General features: G+C 53.6%; 1 protein-coding gene across 1 annotated transcript; it reads left to right on the forward strand.

Annotated features, from left to right (window-relative positions):
- The first annotated feature begins 6,087 nt into the window (after positions 1–6,087).
- CD248 (CD248 molecule) lies at positions 6,088–10,071 on the forward strand. Its single transcript, XM_080984976.1, has one exon. It carries the CDS (start codon positions 6,195–6,197, stop codon positions 8,361–8,363), a length of 2,169 nt encoding a protein of 722 aa, XP_080841102.1. The 5' UTR covers positions 6,088–6,194; the 3' UTR covers positions 8,364–10,071.
- The last annotated feature ends 6,513 nt before the right edge of the window (positions 10,072–16,584 follow it).

The raw sequence follows: 16,584 nt of genomic DNA on the forward strand, positions 1-16,584 counted from the left end.
TACCACCTGTCTGACAGGTTACCTGTTTAAGGGTCACTTGATTGGATTGCCTGGGGAGCCTGGCCAGTCTTTTGTAATGATAAATACTTAGTTCCTGAGCCAGGTCACAGCCTCACACCCTATTCATATCTTAAATGTGTCCTTAAGACAGGATTTGTGAAGGAAAAGACAATGCGGAGGCTTTTCCATTTTGACCTTGCAGAGAAATAATTAAGGTCAGTTTGGGAATCAAAAATGGTTTCAGGTTAGTCTTCCTGTGCTGATCCATGTACATGCTTGGTTGGTACACTTATGAACATTGGACATATATCCAAGACCTCAAAATTCCTATCACAGTAGCCATGACAGCTACGTTCTCCCTCCACTTTTGGAGGCAGCATGTCGCCAACTGCTGGGCATTACAATTGGGGAGAGTTGCCCTTGTGCTCAAGTCCCGCCTGCCGCCTTCCCATTGAATCCTCTGGCTGGCCACTGTGAGACCAGGATGCTGGACTACATGGGCCTTTGGCCTGATCCAGCTGGCAGGCCTCTCCTTATGCTCTCCTGCTTTTCGGTGCGGCGCTCCAGAGAGTGGTTAAAAAGCTGTGCCAACGGAGAGAGAAGTCACAAGTTCATCGCCGAAGAACATGACAACGTGCGCAAGAAACGTTTAAGGCATTCTGCAAAAGTGCAGCAGCCGGGAGGCGGGGGCTGGGGGGAGGAGGAGGAGCATGAGGGAGAAGAAAACTATTTATTCTTCAACTCTGGGAGAGATCCAGGGACCTCCTCCCCCCGGCCTGCCGCTGAGGGACCTCCATCATGCCTCTGCGCTTATTCATTAATGTCCTTCTTCTGAGCGCATACATTTCCCCCCAGCATATTAGCGACGTGGGAGCTCCTGACATAAGGACATGATGCGTTGCAAAGGACAGCATGTTTTCTTTCCCCGTTCCCCTCTCTAGCCCGCCCCATCCCCAAGGTTTTAAACAAGATGTTTAAGAACATTCGGCGAGGAAAATCAGATAATCCACATCATAAATTTTCAAACCCGCCCCTGTAGCAGCTTGACCTCAGCCACCACCACAAACCCAGCCCAAGTAAAATGTCTTGCAAGACTGCCTCTCCCTGCCCCACCTTCCACTGGCCAGAAGACGCTCAGGCTATGGTTTTGGTGAACCTCCAAACTGGTGAGAAAGCCAGCCGTCTACAGCTTCCTGTGTACCCTATTTGTTAAAAGAAGGCTCTCTATAGATCTTCCTGGGAACATTCTTCTAGTTCCTTCAGCGTTCTTTTAAGTTAGGTTGTTGCTTGCCAGCAGGATGAAGCTGAACGATGCCACCTGGTGGTTGGTGAAATAAACGGACAATGTTTTTCAATGCACTTGAGAGTTGTTCAAGTAACACAGTTGATCCTAAAACATCATATCATGTGATTGTTGCATGCAGACTCCTCCAAGTGTCCCTGTTTTCCAGGGACAGTCCTGGATTTACAGAAGCCATCCTAGTTTCTTATTTGATCACGGAATGTCATGCTTCTCCTTAGACTGTCCCTATTTTCATCAGAGAAATGTTGGAGGGTATGGAGTCATGAGACCCCCGAGACAAGGAGATAAGTAACTGTACAACCTTTAGAATTCATCTGAAGGCAGCCCTGTATAGGGAATGTTTATTAATGTTTTATTATGTTTTTATATACAGTACCGTATTTTTTGCACCATAACACTCACTTTTTTCCTCCTAGAAAGTAAGGGGAAATGTCTGTGTGTGTTAGGGAGTGAATGCCTGCGGGTGGCAGGGGGGATCTGCTGCAGTCGTGAGCAGAGGATCCATGGTTCCCCTTCCTTCCCTCCTCCATGGTTACAAAGCATGGATCCACATGGATCCTCAGGATTTTTGCATTGGGCTACTCCAAACTCACTGTCAGATCACATGTCTGTGGCCACAGCATGAACCACAAAAATCATATATCCACTATTTTGTTTAGAATATTTTTTTTTCTGGTTTTCCTCCTCTAAAAACTACGTGCGTGTTATGGTCTGGTGCGTGTTATAGAGCGAAAAATACGGTATGTTGGGAGCCGCCAAGAGTGGCTGGGGCAACCCATTCAGATGGGCGGGTTATAACAACAACAACAACAACAACAACAACAACATAAAATAGGATATCCCTATTTTCATTGGAGGGTGTGTTGCATGGAATGAATTACTGCTTTCATCATCCCCTTGAGAGACAATGACCCCACAGTGTGTGGGGCTTGCAAGTAATGAGAATAAATGTCTCTTGTTATTTAGTTATTTTTTATCCAACATACCATGCAATTGCTGAACAGATACTCTTCCACTGATGAATCCCTCCTGCAAGAAGCTCAAGACGAAGCCTTCAGCAGCATGATTAAAATACAAGACTGGTTTGGAAGAAGGTTGAGCCAAGGCAACCCTAGATTCTTAGGGCTGCAAAAATGACCCAGAGCTATGTTAAGAGAGCTTTGTATGGGAGAACTAGGCCAATTGCATACTGAAGCCATTTGGAATGCAAAGTAAGCAGGGTCTGCCTTTGAGAATCTTGGTTAGAGAGCAGAAAGTAAATTTAAAAAGTTGCTTATTATAGGAAAAGCACTACTTGGATAGAAAAGGTGTCTAGTTGTGAACTAGCTAGTTCAGACAAGAACAAGTCACAGGCACACAGCACTTGCTGCTTTTCTTTCCTCAAGAGGGTCAAGTGTGACCTCTCACCTCCAGGTCTGAGAGAGTCGTACAAGGAAGAGGAAGTTGCAGACAGGATGCAACCTAAACCACAATAAGCAGGAAAAGGGAGAGATCAGGATAGAGATGGGTACATTATGGGAATCTGGGGGTTCCTCACTTTATCTTAAATCCATAAAAACCCCTCTTTCGCAGGCTGGGTTGCACCCAAACTTCCAACTCGAGGTGTGTCTGAGGTTGCCCTCATTGCAAGGGCCTGAGACAAAACAGGAGGTGCTGCCCTGCCGCCTGTGCCGCCCACCTTGCCCCCTCAGCTGCTGGCAGAGAAGCGGTGCCCGCACTGATTTCTGGTGAGATTGCTCCGATTTCCTATGAGACCTCGCATACGCTGCAAGATCTCATGCGATTTTGGCGAGATCGTGACGGAAATGAGCACAATCTCACCCCAGATCAGCACAGACGCCCGTGCTGCTTCTCTGCCAGTGGTGGAGATGGGGGGGCAGAGAAGGGTGCCCATGGGGGTGCTGCCTTGGGGAGAGGCTTCTGCTGCCAGTGGTGGAGATGGGGGGGCAGAGAAGGGTGCCCATGGGGGTGCTGCCTTGGGGGGGGGGGCTTCTGCTGCCAGTGGTGGAGATGGGGGGGCAGAGAAGGGTGCCCATGGGGGTGCTGCCTTGGGGGGGGCTTCTGCTGCCAGTGGTGGAGATGGGGGGGCAGAGAAGGGTGCCCATGGGGGTGCTGCCTTGGGGGGGGGGTTCTGCTGCCAGTGGTGGAGATGGGGGGCAGAGAAGGGTGCCCATGGGGGTGCTGCCTTGGGGGGGGGGCTTCTGCTGCCTGTGGTGGCTCTTCCTTGTTGCATGCCTGGGCCCCTCCCCATGGCTGGGAAGGATGGGGGGAGAAATTCAAGTCAATTCACACCCACTCCCCCAGATTTCCCACCTCCTGGAGAGACACACACACAGAGAGAAGGCTACATGCATGCATTTCACTTTCTCCAAAGATCAGAATTATAAGCAGGATCCGTTCCAACAGAATTAATTTGCGCTTGGAAAAGCACATAAAGCTGAAAGAGCACAAAAGCGGGAGAGATCACCACTCTTCCTCCTTCCTTCTATGCGTTTTTTCAAGGGAGAAACAGGATACTGCCACACACACCCCACCTCATGACCAAGTGAGCAGTAATTTGTGACAGGAGCTCAGAGGCTTTGCAGGTGCCACTGCACCCATGGGCACCACGTTGGCGACCCCTGCTGCCTATGAGACGCTTTCAGAGTTCCCACCCATCTCGGTGCTTCCACACGGTTTCGCGCTGCCAAAACCATTTTAACAAGGCATTCCTGGGAGGGCAGGAACAGCGATAACAGGCAGGCCGTGATTTATGGGGACACGCAAAGCAGAGAACAGGGTCTCTCCCTGGTAAATAGGTGCAGCTGGGGAACGATGGGCCTTAGCCAAGCCAGACATCCCATCTGAAGGACGTCTTGGGATTGTGTGTGTGTGTGTGGGGGGGAACCTCCTTTCCTCCTCCCCTGCACACTTGGAATGGCTGGGAGAGGCCTGTGTGCGGTTGTGCGAATAAAGGGAGAGAGCCAAGTCTCTGCACAATGGAGATAGGAGGTCGAGGGAAGGCGGGTGGGTCTGGTGGGTGGGTGGGGGGCTTCTGCCAGCATCAGCTTCATTTCTCTAGCAGGCCTTTGCATTAATTGATTCAAGGCTGGCAATAACTGCAGGGTTCCTCTCCTCTCCCTTCCCTCCCCAGCAGCCCCCCTCCCTGCAATATATGTGCTCCATCCCATCCCTCCCCCCCCCCAAAAAAATCTCCCCTGCCGTTTCCCACGCAAAAGGAATTCCACTTATTTCCTTGCTGTTGACGAGGACCCCGACCTCCCTGTGCCACATCTGCACCTTCCCAGTCCTCCCCCCCCCCCCCGCCTATCAGTCTGAATGGAGAGGCTGGAAGAGGAACACATGGCAGCGTGTGAATGTGAGTGCAGTGAGGAACACCCCTAAAATGTGAGCCTCTGCTGGTTGAACTGGAACGCTCTCTCAGCTCAAGGGCCACGTTCCCTTTGGGGCCACTTTCCAGGGGCCACATGTCCCTGGGAAATCTGTGTAATTTTTTTTTTTTTTTGTACCACGGGCTGTACAAAAACTGACAAACCTAGACAGCATCTTAAAAAGCAGAGACATCACCTTTCCAACAAAGGTCCGTATAGTTAAAGCTATGGTCTTCCCAGTAGTGATGTATGGAAGTGAGAGCTGGACCATCAAGAAGGCTGATCGCTGAAGAATTGATGGTTTTGAATTTTGGTGCTGGAGGAGACTCTTGAGAGTCCCATGGACTGCAAGAAGATCAAATGCATCCATTCTTAAGGAAATTAGCCCTGAGTGCTCACTGGAAGGACAGATCGTGAAGCTGAGGCTCCAATACTTTGGCCACCTCATGAGAAGGGAAGATTCCCTGGAAAAGACCCTGACGTTGGGAAAGATGGAGGGCACAAGGAGAAGGGGACGACAGAGGACGAGATGGTTGGACAGTGTTCTCCATGTTACCAGCATGAGTTTGACCAAACTGTGGGAGGCAGTGGAAGACAGGAGTGCCTGGCGTGCTCTGGTCCAGGGGGTCACGAAGAGTTGGACACGACTGAATGACTAAATAACAACAACAGCAGGCTAGAGAAAGGTATTTGCAACCTTTCCAGACCCCCTTTAAACCCAAGCCTACATTTGGGGGCTGAATCAGTATAGCTCAGTCAGTAGAGCAAGAGACTCCTAATCACAGGGTCATGGGTTCGAGTCCCATGTTGGGCAACATGGGGTTTCAGGGGGTTGGACTAGATGACCCATGTGGTCCCTTCCAATTCTACAATTCTATGATCCAACGCTGAACCAACTTGTCTATATCTGCTTCTGGACTTTTCATCCTGCACTCGCAGTACTTCAGCTGAGGTCACACTGGCTCAGAATAAAGTTGGACCTAGTGGTTAGAGCAGGGGTGGGGGACCTGAGGGTTCTCCTTGTGCTCTTTTGCTTGTGGCCCCACTCACCATGCGGCCCTTGGAAGGTCACCCAGAAAGGAATGTGGCCCCCTGTCTGGAAAAAAGCTCCCCACCTGAGTTAGAGAGCAAGAGAAGAGGCTGGAGGAAGATAGAGAAGAACTGAGAGGGTCCGGGCTGCTTTTGCGAGTCTCTCTCTGCTAAGTAGCCGGGGCAGGATTCCGGGTGGGGGTCTTTCTCCGTCTGTCTGTTGCCTCTCTGCCTGCCTCCCTCCCGCTCTCCCGCCGCGGCTGGAGGTTTCCTTCTTCCTCCTCCTCCTCTTATTCTTCCCCGACTCCGGTTCCCTCCTGGCAGGGGCTCAGATCGGCGCCTTAGAAGGGCAAAGGCGGGGAGTGGGACGCCCGCTCCGTCTGCGGCTCCTCCCCATCCCACCCTGGCTGGGAAAAAGGGGAAAGGAAGGGGAATGGGGGGCCCCCGGGCTGTCAGAGCGCTGGACGGCAGCGGCGCGGCAGGGCAGGGCGATGCTCCGGCGAAGAGGAGGACGAGGACGGCCCAGGCCGCGGCTGCTGCTGCTGGCGCTGCTGCTTGTAGCTTGGCGGCTTCCCGGCGCAGGGGCGCAAGAGGCGCAGGCCGCCTGCGGCCCCGACGGCTGCTACGCCGTCTACTTCCAGCGCCGCAGCTTCCTGGACGCCTGGCGCGGGTGCCGGGAGCTGGGGGGCAACCTGGCCACGCTGAAGTACCCCGAGGAGGCGGCCCAGGTGGCCGAGCTGCTCCGCGATGTTCGAGGGGGCGGCGGCCACGCGCAAGGCCCGCAACGGCTCCTCTGGATCGGGCTGCAGCGCCAGCCGCGCCAGTGCTTCCCACAACGGCCGCTGCGGGGCTTCACTTGGACGACGGGCGACCAAGACACGTCCTACACCAACTGGGCGCGCTCGCCTAGCAGCGGCGTCGGGGGACCCAGCTGTGCTGCGCCCCGCTGCGTGGTGCTGGGCGAGCTGGACCTGCAGTGGCTCGACGGCTCGTGCACCGTCCCAGTCGACGGCTACCTCTGCCGCTTCTCCTTCCAGGGGATGTGCGCGGGCCTGGCGGAAGAGGAGGAGGAGATGGAGGAGGAGGAGGAAGAAGGAGGAGGAGGTGGAGGAGCCTCGACGGTCGCCTACAGCACCCCGTTCGGCCCGGCCAGCGGCGCCCTCCGCTACGTCCCCTTCGGCACGGTGGCTGCCGTGACCTGCGGCCGGGCGGGGCCGGCGGTGTCGGTGCTGTGCATGCAGAAGGAGGACGGCAGCGTGGCCTGGTCCAAGGACGCGCCGCTGTGCCGGGAGGCCGTCTATCAGCACAGCTGGTGCGAGGGGGACAACGGTGGGTGCCAGCAGCTCTGCCTGGACGAGGGCTCGGGCTACTCCTGCGAGTGCCACGCCGGGTACTTCCTGCTCCCCGACGGACACTCCTGCGCCTCCCACACCCACCACGACGGCGGCGCCGACGGAGACGCCTGCCGGGGCCGCCCGTGCCAGTTCGGCTGCGTGGCCGACGGGGAGGCGGCAGACGGGTACCGGTGCCAATGCCCCGCGGGCTACGAGCTGGGCAGCGACGGGCACCTGTGCGAGGACCTGGACGAGTGCGCGGAGGCGCCTTGCGAGCACCAGTGCGAGAACACCGACGGCTCCTTCGTGTGCCGCTGCCACCTGGGCTTCAGCCCGTCGGAGGAGGAGCCCGGCCGCTGCGCCGACACCGACGAGTGCCAGATCCCCGGCGTGTGCCAGCAGATGTGCGTCAACTACGTCGGGGGCTTCGAGTGCTACTGCACCGAGGGCTACGACTTGGAGCCCGACGGCATCACCTGCAGCCCCGCGCCCCACCCACCCCCGATGGCCACCGCCCAGAGCTACCGCGGAGCCGGCTTCCTACACCACCTCGACGACGGGCTGGGTTTGGAGATGGAGGGCGAGCTCGAGGACGGCGTCGAGGAAGAGGATGACAGCTATCACAACCTGGCCCTTTCCGAGCACCTCTCCGTTTTCCAGGACGCCAGAGTCGCCTCTCCATTCTTCCCCGCAGACCCCCGCCTGGTTCCCCGCATGCTGCCGGCCACGGAACCCCCAAACCCGAAGTCGACCGCGCCCCTTTTAGACGCCAGCCCCTCCTCCCGACGCTCTCGCATGCCCCCCAACTCCACCCCCACCACTGCTTGGGGCCTCCCCACTGCCTCCCGATCCCCCTCCCCGTTCCCCGTAACGGACGCCCCCCGAGACACCCCGAGTCCCCCTTCGCTGCTGGCGGATCCCACATCCCCGACGGCCCCGCTCGCTCCAACGATCGCTCCGCCTCCCCTCCACCGCCCTCCCGTCTCGGCTGATTCGCCTGGTGAGGAGGAGAGTCCCGCGGTGGTCGGGGGAGTCCGAGCAGCGCCCCCCACTTCTGCTCCCCCCGCCACTCCAACCCCCGACGGGGCGCCCGGGCGGCAGCGGAGGGATGACCGGTGGCTGCTGGTGGCGCTGCTGGTGCCCATCTGCGTCTTCGTGGTCATCATGCTGGCACTGGGCATCGTCTACTGCACCCGCTGCGGTGCCCAGGCCAAGAGCCGCAGCGTCACCCAGTGCTACCGGTGGGTGATCAGCTCGGCGGGCAAAGGGGCTCCCCCGACGGCCTCCAGGCCCGGCCAGCCGGCCACGTGCAGAACCAGCGTCTGAGCCCTGGGCCGGCCAGCTGCGCTGTGCCCCCCCCCCCACGCCTGGCTGGCACAGAACACTCCGCTGCTCACAGCTGGCAGGAAAGCTGGATCCTCAGAAAACCAACACCACATGTGGTCAGTTATATCTGACCACAACCAGGAAACGACAGAGGCCTCTTACTTGGCTTGGAGCAACGTAGGAACCCGATCATTGGTCCATCTGGTTCAGTATTGTCTACACGGACTGGCAGCAGCTCTCCTGGGTTTTAGATGGGGGATAATTCCGGGCCTGCCTGGAGATGCCACTACGGATTGAGCCTGGAACTTCCTGAAATGTGGGGCAGATGTTCTGTCCCTGAACTACTGGGAAGAGAGCCCAGGGACCCAGGCCAGGCCAGCTGGAAGGCTGCTGTGGCAAAGAGACTCTTGACACTGGACCAGAGCTGTCCCTCCCTGGCTGGGACACAAGAAACGCCATACAATGCTGGGAATGTCTGAACCAGGAACTTTAAGAACAGGGGTCCCTCCAGATCAGCACTGGACGGGCAGCGCCTCTCCAGGGTTTCACGCAGGATCCCCCCTCCCCCTCCTCCAGGGGCACAGTTGGGCAATCTGAGACTGAAGTTGGGGGTCTTATGGGGATGGGGGAGAAGCCTTCGGCAGATGGAGAGGCGTGCGACATCAAAACGTAACCAGTCCTGTTGCATTTGCGCTCTCTGCCGGGGAGGCTCGCCCTTCCCTAACACCGTGGGGGGCGGGGTGGGGGGTGCAGAGTTCTCTCTGATCTGCCACACAGAGCACACCCTGCTAGTTGGGGACGCACTGTCACCTCAGGACAGGGGTGCCGACTTGAATAACATATTGGGGGCCCAGGTAAGCCTTGCCCCACGATCACAAGACGAGGCACGCACGCACCATTTGAATGGCAACACCCAGCAACTTTAGGGGAGCCCAGCCCACTCAGATATTTTATTGGGGTGGGGAGAAGAGACCTCGGCCCCCTAGGAATGGGCTCCTTTGCCTCAGGATGCCAAGGACCCCTTTAATGCCCCAGGAGTGCACACAAGCTAGGAAAAGGGGTATCTAGCTGGGGGAGGCTGGGCCCACACCAATGCCTCTCCGCCCCCCATGCCACCCCCTTGTCCATCTGGTCAGAGGGGCCGGAGGGAGGAGGGACACTCTTGGGCTGAAGCCTCTGGGTCCCAAGAACCCCTCTCATTGCAGGCAAAAAACTCCATGCCCTTCTTGAGTTGGGGTGTGGGATGAGGAAAAGGCCCACGCTGGGATGGGACCCCAATTCATGATTTGCACCCGCCCCTCCCTCCCGCCCCCTTTGCAAAAGAAGTGCATTCCAGACCCACGCAGTGGAGGGGGGAGGCAGATTCAGAAAGCGCACTCCAATGAGGAAGACAGATTTTTCGCTTTGGCCCAGGTGCCAGCAGGGCGCGTGTGTGTCTTGTTGCAAAGAGGCGAGGTGTGGGGTGGAGGGTGGGGAGAAGGGAGGAAGGAAGGATGGAGGGGCCGAGGTGGGCTGGGGGTTGGAAACGCAGATCTCTGCATGCCAGGAAAGGGTCTGCACTGATCGTGACTGCTGATGTACTTTTCCTTTGTGGGGGAATTGTTCCCCCTTGGTTATTTTTTCTTTTTCATTTTTTTTCGTTCCTTCTTCTTTTCTTTCTTTCTTCAGTGTGTCCAATAAAAGGGCTGGCGCCTCCACCTGGCTGGAATGAGAGGAGAGTCTTATGAGAACAGTTGGTGGTGGTGGTGTGGGCGGGGAGGAAACGGGGTGGGGGGTAAGAAAGAGAGAGAGAGTGGCTGAGAGGATCCCATATTTCTAGCGCTCAGGGCAGAATTAGGTTAAGGTGACCAGATTCAGAGCAGGGAGAGTCCTCCTAGGTTAGTGGGGGGCTGCAATGGTTAGGGGGTGGCAACAGTGACCCCTTTTAGAGTCCTGGGCCGGCTGGTAGCCATTGGTGGGACATGAGGACTAGTTGGCTGAAGAGTAGTAATATGCCAAGTGGTAGGGAGATCAGGAGATCTGGGTGCTGGTTCTTTCTCTGGAAAGCAAGTGGATTCTGGTCTGTTAAGAGGAGGGAGGGGAAGGTGAGATTAGTGACCAGGGGCACCTCATCAAGTCTGGAATTATTATTATTATTATTATTAAATCCCTATACCGCCCTCCGCCCGAAAATCACAAGGCGGTTTACAATATAAATATGCAAAAATACATACAGTAGTAAATGGAGCTCAAGGGAGATAAAGGGATATGGTCCATGCATTCTAATGCTATATATAATATATTGACAAGGGGGGGTTGGGAACCCATGGAGGAGAGAGGGACAATAACTAGTGGGCTGCTTCTTCTTTTTTTGCAGAGTGGGGCCAGTGGGATCAGGCTCCAGGGGAGAAACAGCAGAGGAGAGAGAGGGTTGTGCCTCTCTTCCAGACCCCATAATTTCAAAATTAAAGATCTGGTTTTCCAGAAACATCGACCACAACTGACACAGGGACCTCCCAGGATCTTTCCCACGGCTTGCCCTGTTGATAGCCCCTAGTTTTGGAGAAAGGGGGGCAAGTCTGGATGGTAATTTGGACCGCATCCCATCCCCCGGAGGTCTTCATCATCATTGTCTCCCATATCCACACGCACCCCTTTTCTGAAGTATTAGCAGCCCAATTAAGATGGAAGTCGGGGGAAATGGCGACAGGCTGCAAATAGGGAACAGTGGACTTGGTGAGAGTCTGTCTAAGCTTTGCACATTTGAGGAGAGGTAGTCACTTTGCTAGTGTAAAGGGACCGCACAGAAAACTGGCTTTCACGGTTTGCTGACTTGCTGTGACTTCCAGGCCCAGAGAAGCCATCCTAGAAATCAAAGCCAGTAAGATGTGACCCCCCCATTTTTCTTTTTTTTTGCAAAAACACATCAGATGTGTCTGTTTATGTAGCTAGCTGGAGGTGAATGGAATACACTCTGCTCATGCCTAGAGGCTTTCTGCCCTTTATGATCCTTTAGCTGCTTGCAGAACTGAGCTTGCTGTTCATCACAGTTTCTGGGGCAAAAATTAGGTTCACCCCCTAGACTGTGGGTGCTGAGGGCGTGAGAGTAGCTTTTAGCAAGCCAGAGAAACTGAGATCACAGCAGATGAAGAAGCCCACCCCTCTCTTCCTATTCCCAGCCCACCCCCAGCAGGATTGCTATATCACACACACACACACACACACACACTCACACTCCTGCATGAGTCAGCCTAACCAAGTCTGGCTGTAGTTTGCATGGATGGGTGTGGTGGCAATTCAACACTTGGCCTAATTTTTGGGTGGGGGGGCTCAGTGGCTGTGGGGCACCCAACAAACTCTGGAACATGTTAACCCTTTGTGACGCTTAGAGAGGGAGATCTAAGAACTTGTTCAGCAGGAAACAATTCCTGGGCCTTAAGGAAACTGAGGAGATGGGGGGATCTGTGAGGTTGTAAGGAATGTGTGCTATTAGGGGGGCGCAGATCGTGCCCCTCCAAGCCCCTCCAGTTAACTCATTCCTTCCCATCCCTCCTCTTCATTGTCAGAACGCCAATATTTTTTGGAGTGTGCAAGTGTCGGGTGTCTGGGGACACTTAGCTCTCCTGCTCTGTTATTTCTCTCCCCCCACAAAACCCGCAAATATCTCCCCATAAACCAAGCGTGATACAGAAACCCCCCTCCCCCTAAAAGAAATAAGAAGAAGACCCAAGCCTCTCCCAGGCAAATTCAACATGAGTTAAAGCTGATGATGTGTGGCTAGAATGAGGAGGCCCAGTTCCTGCAGTTCCTGCAATTTCTTGGGGGTGGTGTGGTGTGGGGGCACTTGGCAGGAATGTGCTTGCCTTGCACATGGTGCAGAGAGGGTTAATATCAGCCTTAGGGTGGAATGTGAGCTTTCTGGAGACTTTTAATAAGGAACAGATGGGGCAGCGGCTGTACACTGGAAGGGATGGGCTGCCCCCTCCCCACACAGGCCCCGTCCCAGTGCCCCCATCACCCTTCAGACCTTATAGGGGTGCCATGGGTCCCTCTCCCCCTCTTAAAGGGGCTCTGGGGCTACAGCATCTGCACCACAGGCAGAAATTCATCCAGTAGAGCTCTATGGACAGAGGCTGCAGTTGCATCCAGGGCCTGCTTGCAGGCATCCCAGAATGGACTTCTGGTTGGCCACTGTGAGAACAGGATGCTGGACTGGACGGGACCCTTCTGGTCTGATCCTGCAGGACTTTCATTCCCCCCCATTGTCATACTTTATTGGGGAGACACACACTGCACCGGTTAAATTTATGCCTGCTGTTGCAGCAGCTGTCAAAAGGCACGGGAACCTTGATTTCAAACGGGCATGAAAGTGTTTCCAGAGTTATTTGGGGGAGTAAGAGGTTTGGAAGTCTGGATTTGTTCTTCCCACGGGCAACTGGGAAATTCAGCTTCCCATAACGGGCATCTGGCCACATGGGCATAGCTGGAGGGGGGCAGCTGTCCCCCCAAATCAATAAAAATACATAGCAAACTGAGGCTCCCCCCCCCCAACAAAAATCTTGGCTATGCCCATGTCTGGCCAGCCACTGTGAGAACAGTGGAGTAGATGGGCCTTTTCCCTTTTTTTGTTGTAAAATTTTTTATTTGATTTTAAAAAATATATATAAACATATAACAAAATCAATTAAGAATCCATTAAATGAGATTACTCTGAATCTTGAGACTTCACCCTATCCCCTCCATGGTTCCTAAAAACCATGTTTACAACTACATATCAGTTCATACCCAAATTTTCCATCAGTCTAAATTGTCCATAAGTTTTATTACTTTACAAGTGTGGTTTAAATCCTGCTAATGCTTTCATCTGTCCACAGTTATAGATGGGCCTTTTTCCTGATCCAGCAGTCAAGCTCTTCTTAGCGTCTCATGAATTAATGACTAAGTGGAAGTCGAGGAAGGGCACTCTTTGCATGCTCAGGATCACTGTTGACATTACCTCACATGTTCTGAAACTGAGCCCTGAAATAGGGAAGGGTGTGGAAAAGGGGTTACAAATGCATTCCTTTTGCACCCTCCCTTCAGTCCCTTTCACTGATTACATTTAAAGGCAACTCCCCATTTACGCAGGGAAATCACGTATATTGGGAACACCACTGGAAAAGCCTGCAAACACCCTCTAAACCTCTGGAAACCTTTGAAAAAGCCTTTAAAAAACCCCCAAAACTCCACCAAACACCAAACTTTGACCATGCCCCTTGTGGGATGGGGTTTAATGGGTAGGAGAAGAGATATCAATTGCAAATTGACCCTCCATGTGTGTGGCTTAAAGAGAGTTTCAAAATCCCATCCTTGTCAGCAAAATTTAAAAGCGTAGGAATTAAGCTGTGGTGTCTTCTTTTGAGCAAGTCCAGTCAAATGAAGTAAGCTGGCTTTCCCCTTCTTACCCCGCTTAACAAAGAATCGGGCAACAACCTGGGAAGCAAGTTTAAAAATAAAAAAATTACCTTACTTTGTAATCATGCATTGGTTGACAGCAATGGCAGCAGTAAAAACTATGCAGGCAAAATACTTCTATTTGCAGTCTAACCAGCTTCAGGCATGTGTCTAAAGCTGTAGCAAGCAGAGGTTATGTTCAAATCCAATACAGGTTCAAAGGAAGAGAAAGAGAAAGTATGACATGTTCCTTTGGGGAAACGACATCACACATAGTCCTCTCTACCAATTGCGTTTCTATGGTCTGAGTATCTACCTATCAGCCGTACTGCTCTGTGGACTTGTTCCCTTCTCATGCTAACTAGCAAGAATATGCATTTATTAGTTTTGGCTGCTCATCTCCCACACCCCTTGCTTCCCTGGATGGAGAACAGTGTCAAAACAAGCCTACTATGCAAAAGGTAAAAGTTATATCCACTGCCCTGCCCAACACTGGCATGTGTGTCCCTGAAAGTAATGTGGTTCTTAGGCTGGAAAATCTTTGCCACCCCTAATCTACTCCATTCTCTGGGCAGCTGCTCATCAGAATCTCTCCCCTCACCTGCCAGCTGGTCCATTTTACCTGGATATTTCAGGGCTTGCACTTGGGGCCTTCTCAATGCAAAGTACAGTGGTACCTCGGGTTACAGACGCTTCAGGTTACAGACGCTTCAGGTTACAGACTCCGCTAACCCAGAAATAGTACATCGGGTTAAGAACTTTGCTTCAGGATGAGAACAGAAATCGTGCTCCATTAGCTAAAGTGGTACCTCAGGTTAAGAACAGTTTCAGGTTAAGAACGGAACTCCGGAACGAATTAAGTTCTTAACCCGAGGTACCACTGTACATCTTCTTCCAGTGAGCTATTATTCCTCCCCTGGGAGCACATATACCAGTAGCAAGTGCAACATAGCTATGCTTTCTGATGCACAGGGCTGCTGCCAGCACCCGCCTCCTTGGGGCAGCTGCCAGGGCCCAAACACCCTACCAGCACCCACCATCAGCGCCAACATTTATCCTTCCCACCTGTACCTGTTCTCAGCAGCTGGATATCAGAAACCACCCACCATTTTAGCGATGCTGCCCCAGGGCATTGTGGGTCATTAAAATGGCAGGTGTCCCACAGTAAGCCAACTCTGGGACTTCTCTCGCCTGTTGCCCACAGCCAGAGATTTGTTGTCCCGGGGTATTGTCCACTTGGAAGGGTACTAGTTTAATTCTTTGGCTGAGGGCCTTGCCATGCCCACCTCTTATCATTCACCAGCCAGCCTGTGTTTGGTGAGAGCCAGGGTACATCTGCTAATTTTACTGAAAGGTGTTTTTTCCAGGCCAGTTTAGCACCAGTTTAGTTGAGCCTTTAAAAAAACCAACAACACCACAAGCTCTTGCTCAAGTGAGTCCCAGGTTTAATTTAGCCAGCTCTGGTGCCCTCTTTTCAATACCAAGCCCTCAAATAGCAAGAAATTAATTAATGACTGGTTTTTGTGGAGGAAGCATGTGGAGAGAGCAAAGCACTGCCCTGCAAGTTTCTGAAAGAATCCGGATGGCTGGCTGTTTTCTACCTGACACTGGCGGTCTGGAGTTCAAATTCTGTCCATTCCCTTCCCCTTCCAAGTTACTGGTCGCCAAAAAGGCTAGAACAGTGTGAATAAATGGGAGGTTCATAAGGACATAAGGAGAGCCCGGTGGCTCGGGCCAGTGGCCCCACTCGTCCAGCATCCTGGTGGCCAGAGTAAAAGAGTGCCTCTGAGCATGTGCAGAGGTCTGCCAACCCCAGCGACCTCCCCTGAGAGGAAGACAAAGAAGGCTGCAGAGGCTCAATCCCACGTGTTTATTTATTCTGAAACTGCAGCTGAACCTTCCTTTGGTCTCCTCCAACCCCCTGCCCCAAATTTGGGGAGGGGAATCCATCGCTCAGGGAAACACAACACCCTCCCCCCCCCCAATTTCCTGCAACGGGAGAGTGTGCGTTGAAGACCCTGGGCGGGCGTCCTTGTTAACGGGCTTTGCGCTCGAGCAGCGCTTGGGTGGGAAAATCAGCCATCCGGCCCACACACAGACACTTGCCGAGGGACGGAGCCAGGAAATGGGGTGGGTGGGCGAGGCCTGGGAACTAGGACGCCAGGGTTCCCTTTTAGGGACTGCGAGCAGCAGCAGCAGCAGCGCCTTGTGGTTAGAGACGAAGGTAGGTCAAAAGAGGTGACGCTATAAACCCTGCTGCACACAAGATGCGGGAAAGGGATAAGGAGGGCTAGCTGGTTTGTAGGATTGCCATATCCCTCCCTCCATCTTCCCATAGTTCGGGCATCTTTCGTGGCTTTAACATTGGCAGAAATTCAACAGGTGCAGCTCCCATCCCATATTGGAAGTGAAGTAGAACCAGCACACTTGATGAATTTCTAAATAAATACCGACGTTCCAAATATGACACCCCCTGTAATTATTGCATGGTAGGGATGTGCTGAAAGTCTGAGTCTGCCCCCCCCCCACTTTAGTATATTTATATCCCAATTTTTTTGCAGGGAGCTGGAGGTGATGTATATGATTTTCTCTCCCCCCCCCCTATTTTACTCTCCCAACAACCCTATGAGGAAGACCAGGCTGAGAGACTGCCTGGCACACTGATCACCCAAGGAAGCTTTTTGGAGAAGTATGGATTTGACCCCATGCCTCCGACAGCCCCAGTCCAACACGGTAACCAATTACAGCACACCGCTGGCACTCCAGAGCGGCCACCTGACCAGCTTTGGGCCCGCTCCTCTGCCTTTAG

The sequence above is a fragment of the Podarcis pityusensis genome (assembly GCF_964106645.2).
Source record: "Podarcis pityusensis genome assembly, chromosome: 16".
In the NCBI taxonomy this organism is placed as follows: domain Eukaryota; kingdom Metazoa; phylum Chordata; class Lepidosauria; order Squamata; family Lacertidae; genus Podarcis; species Podarcis pityusensis.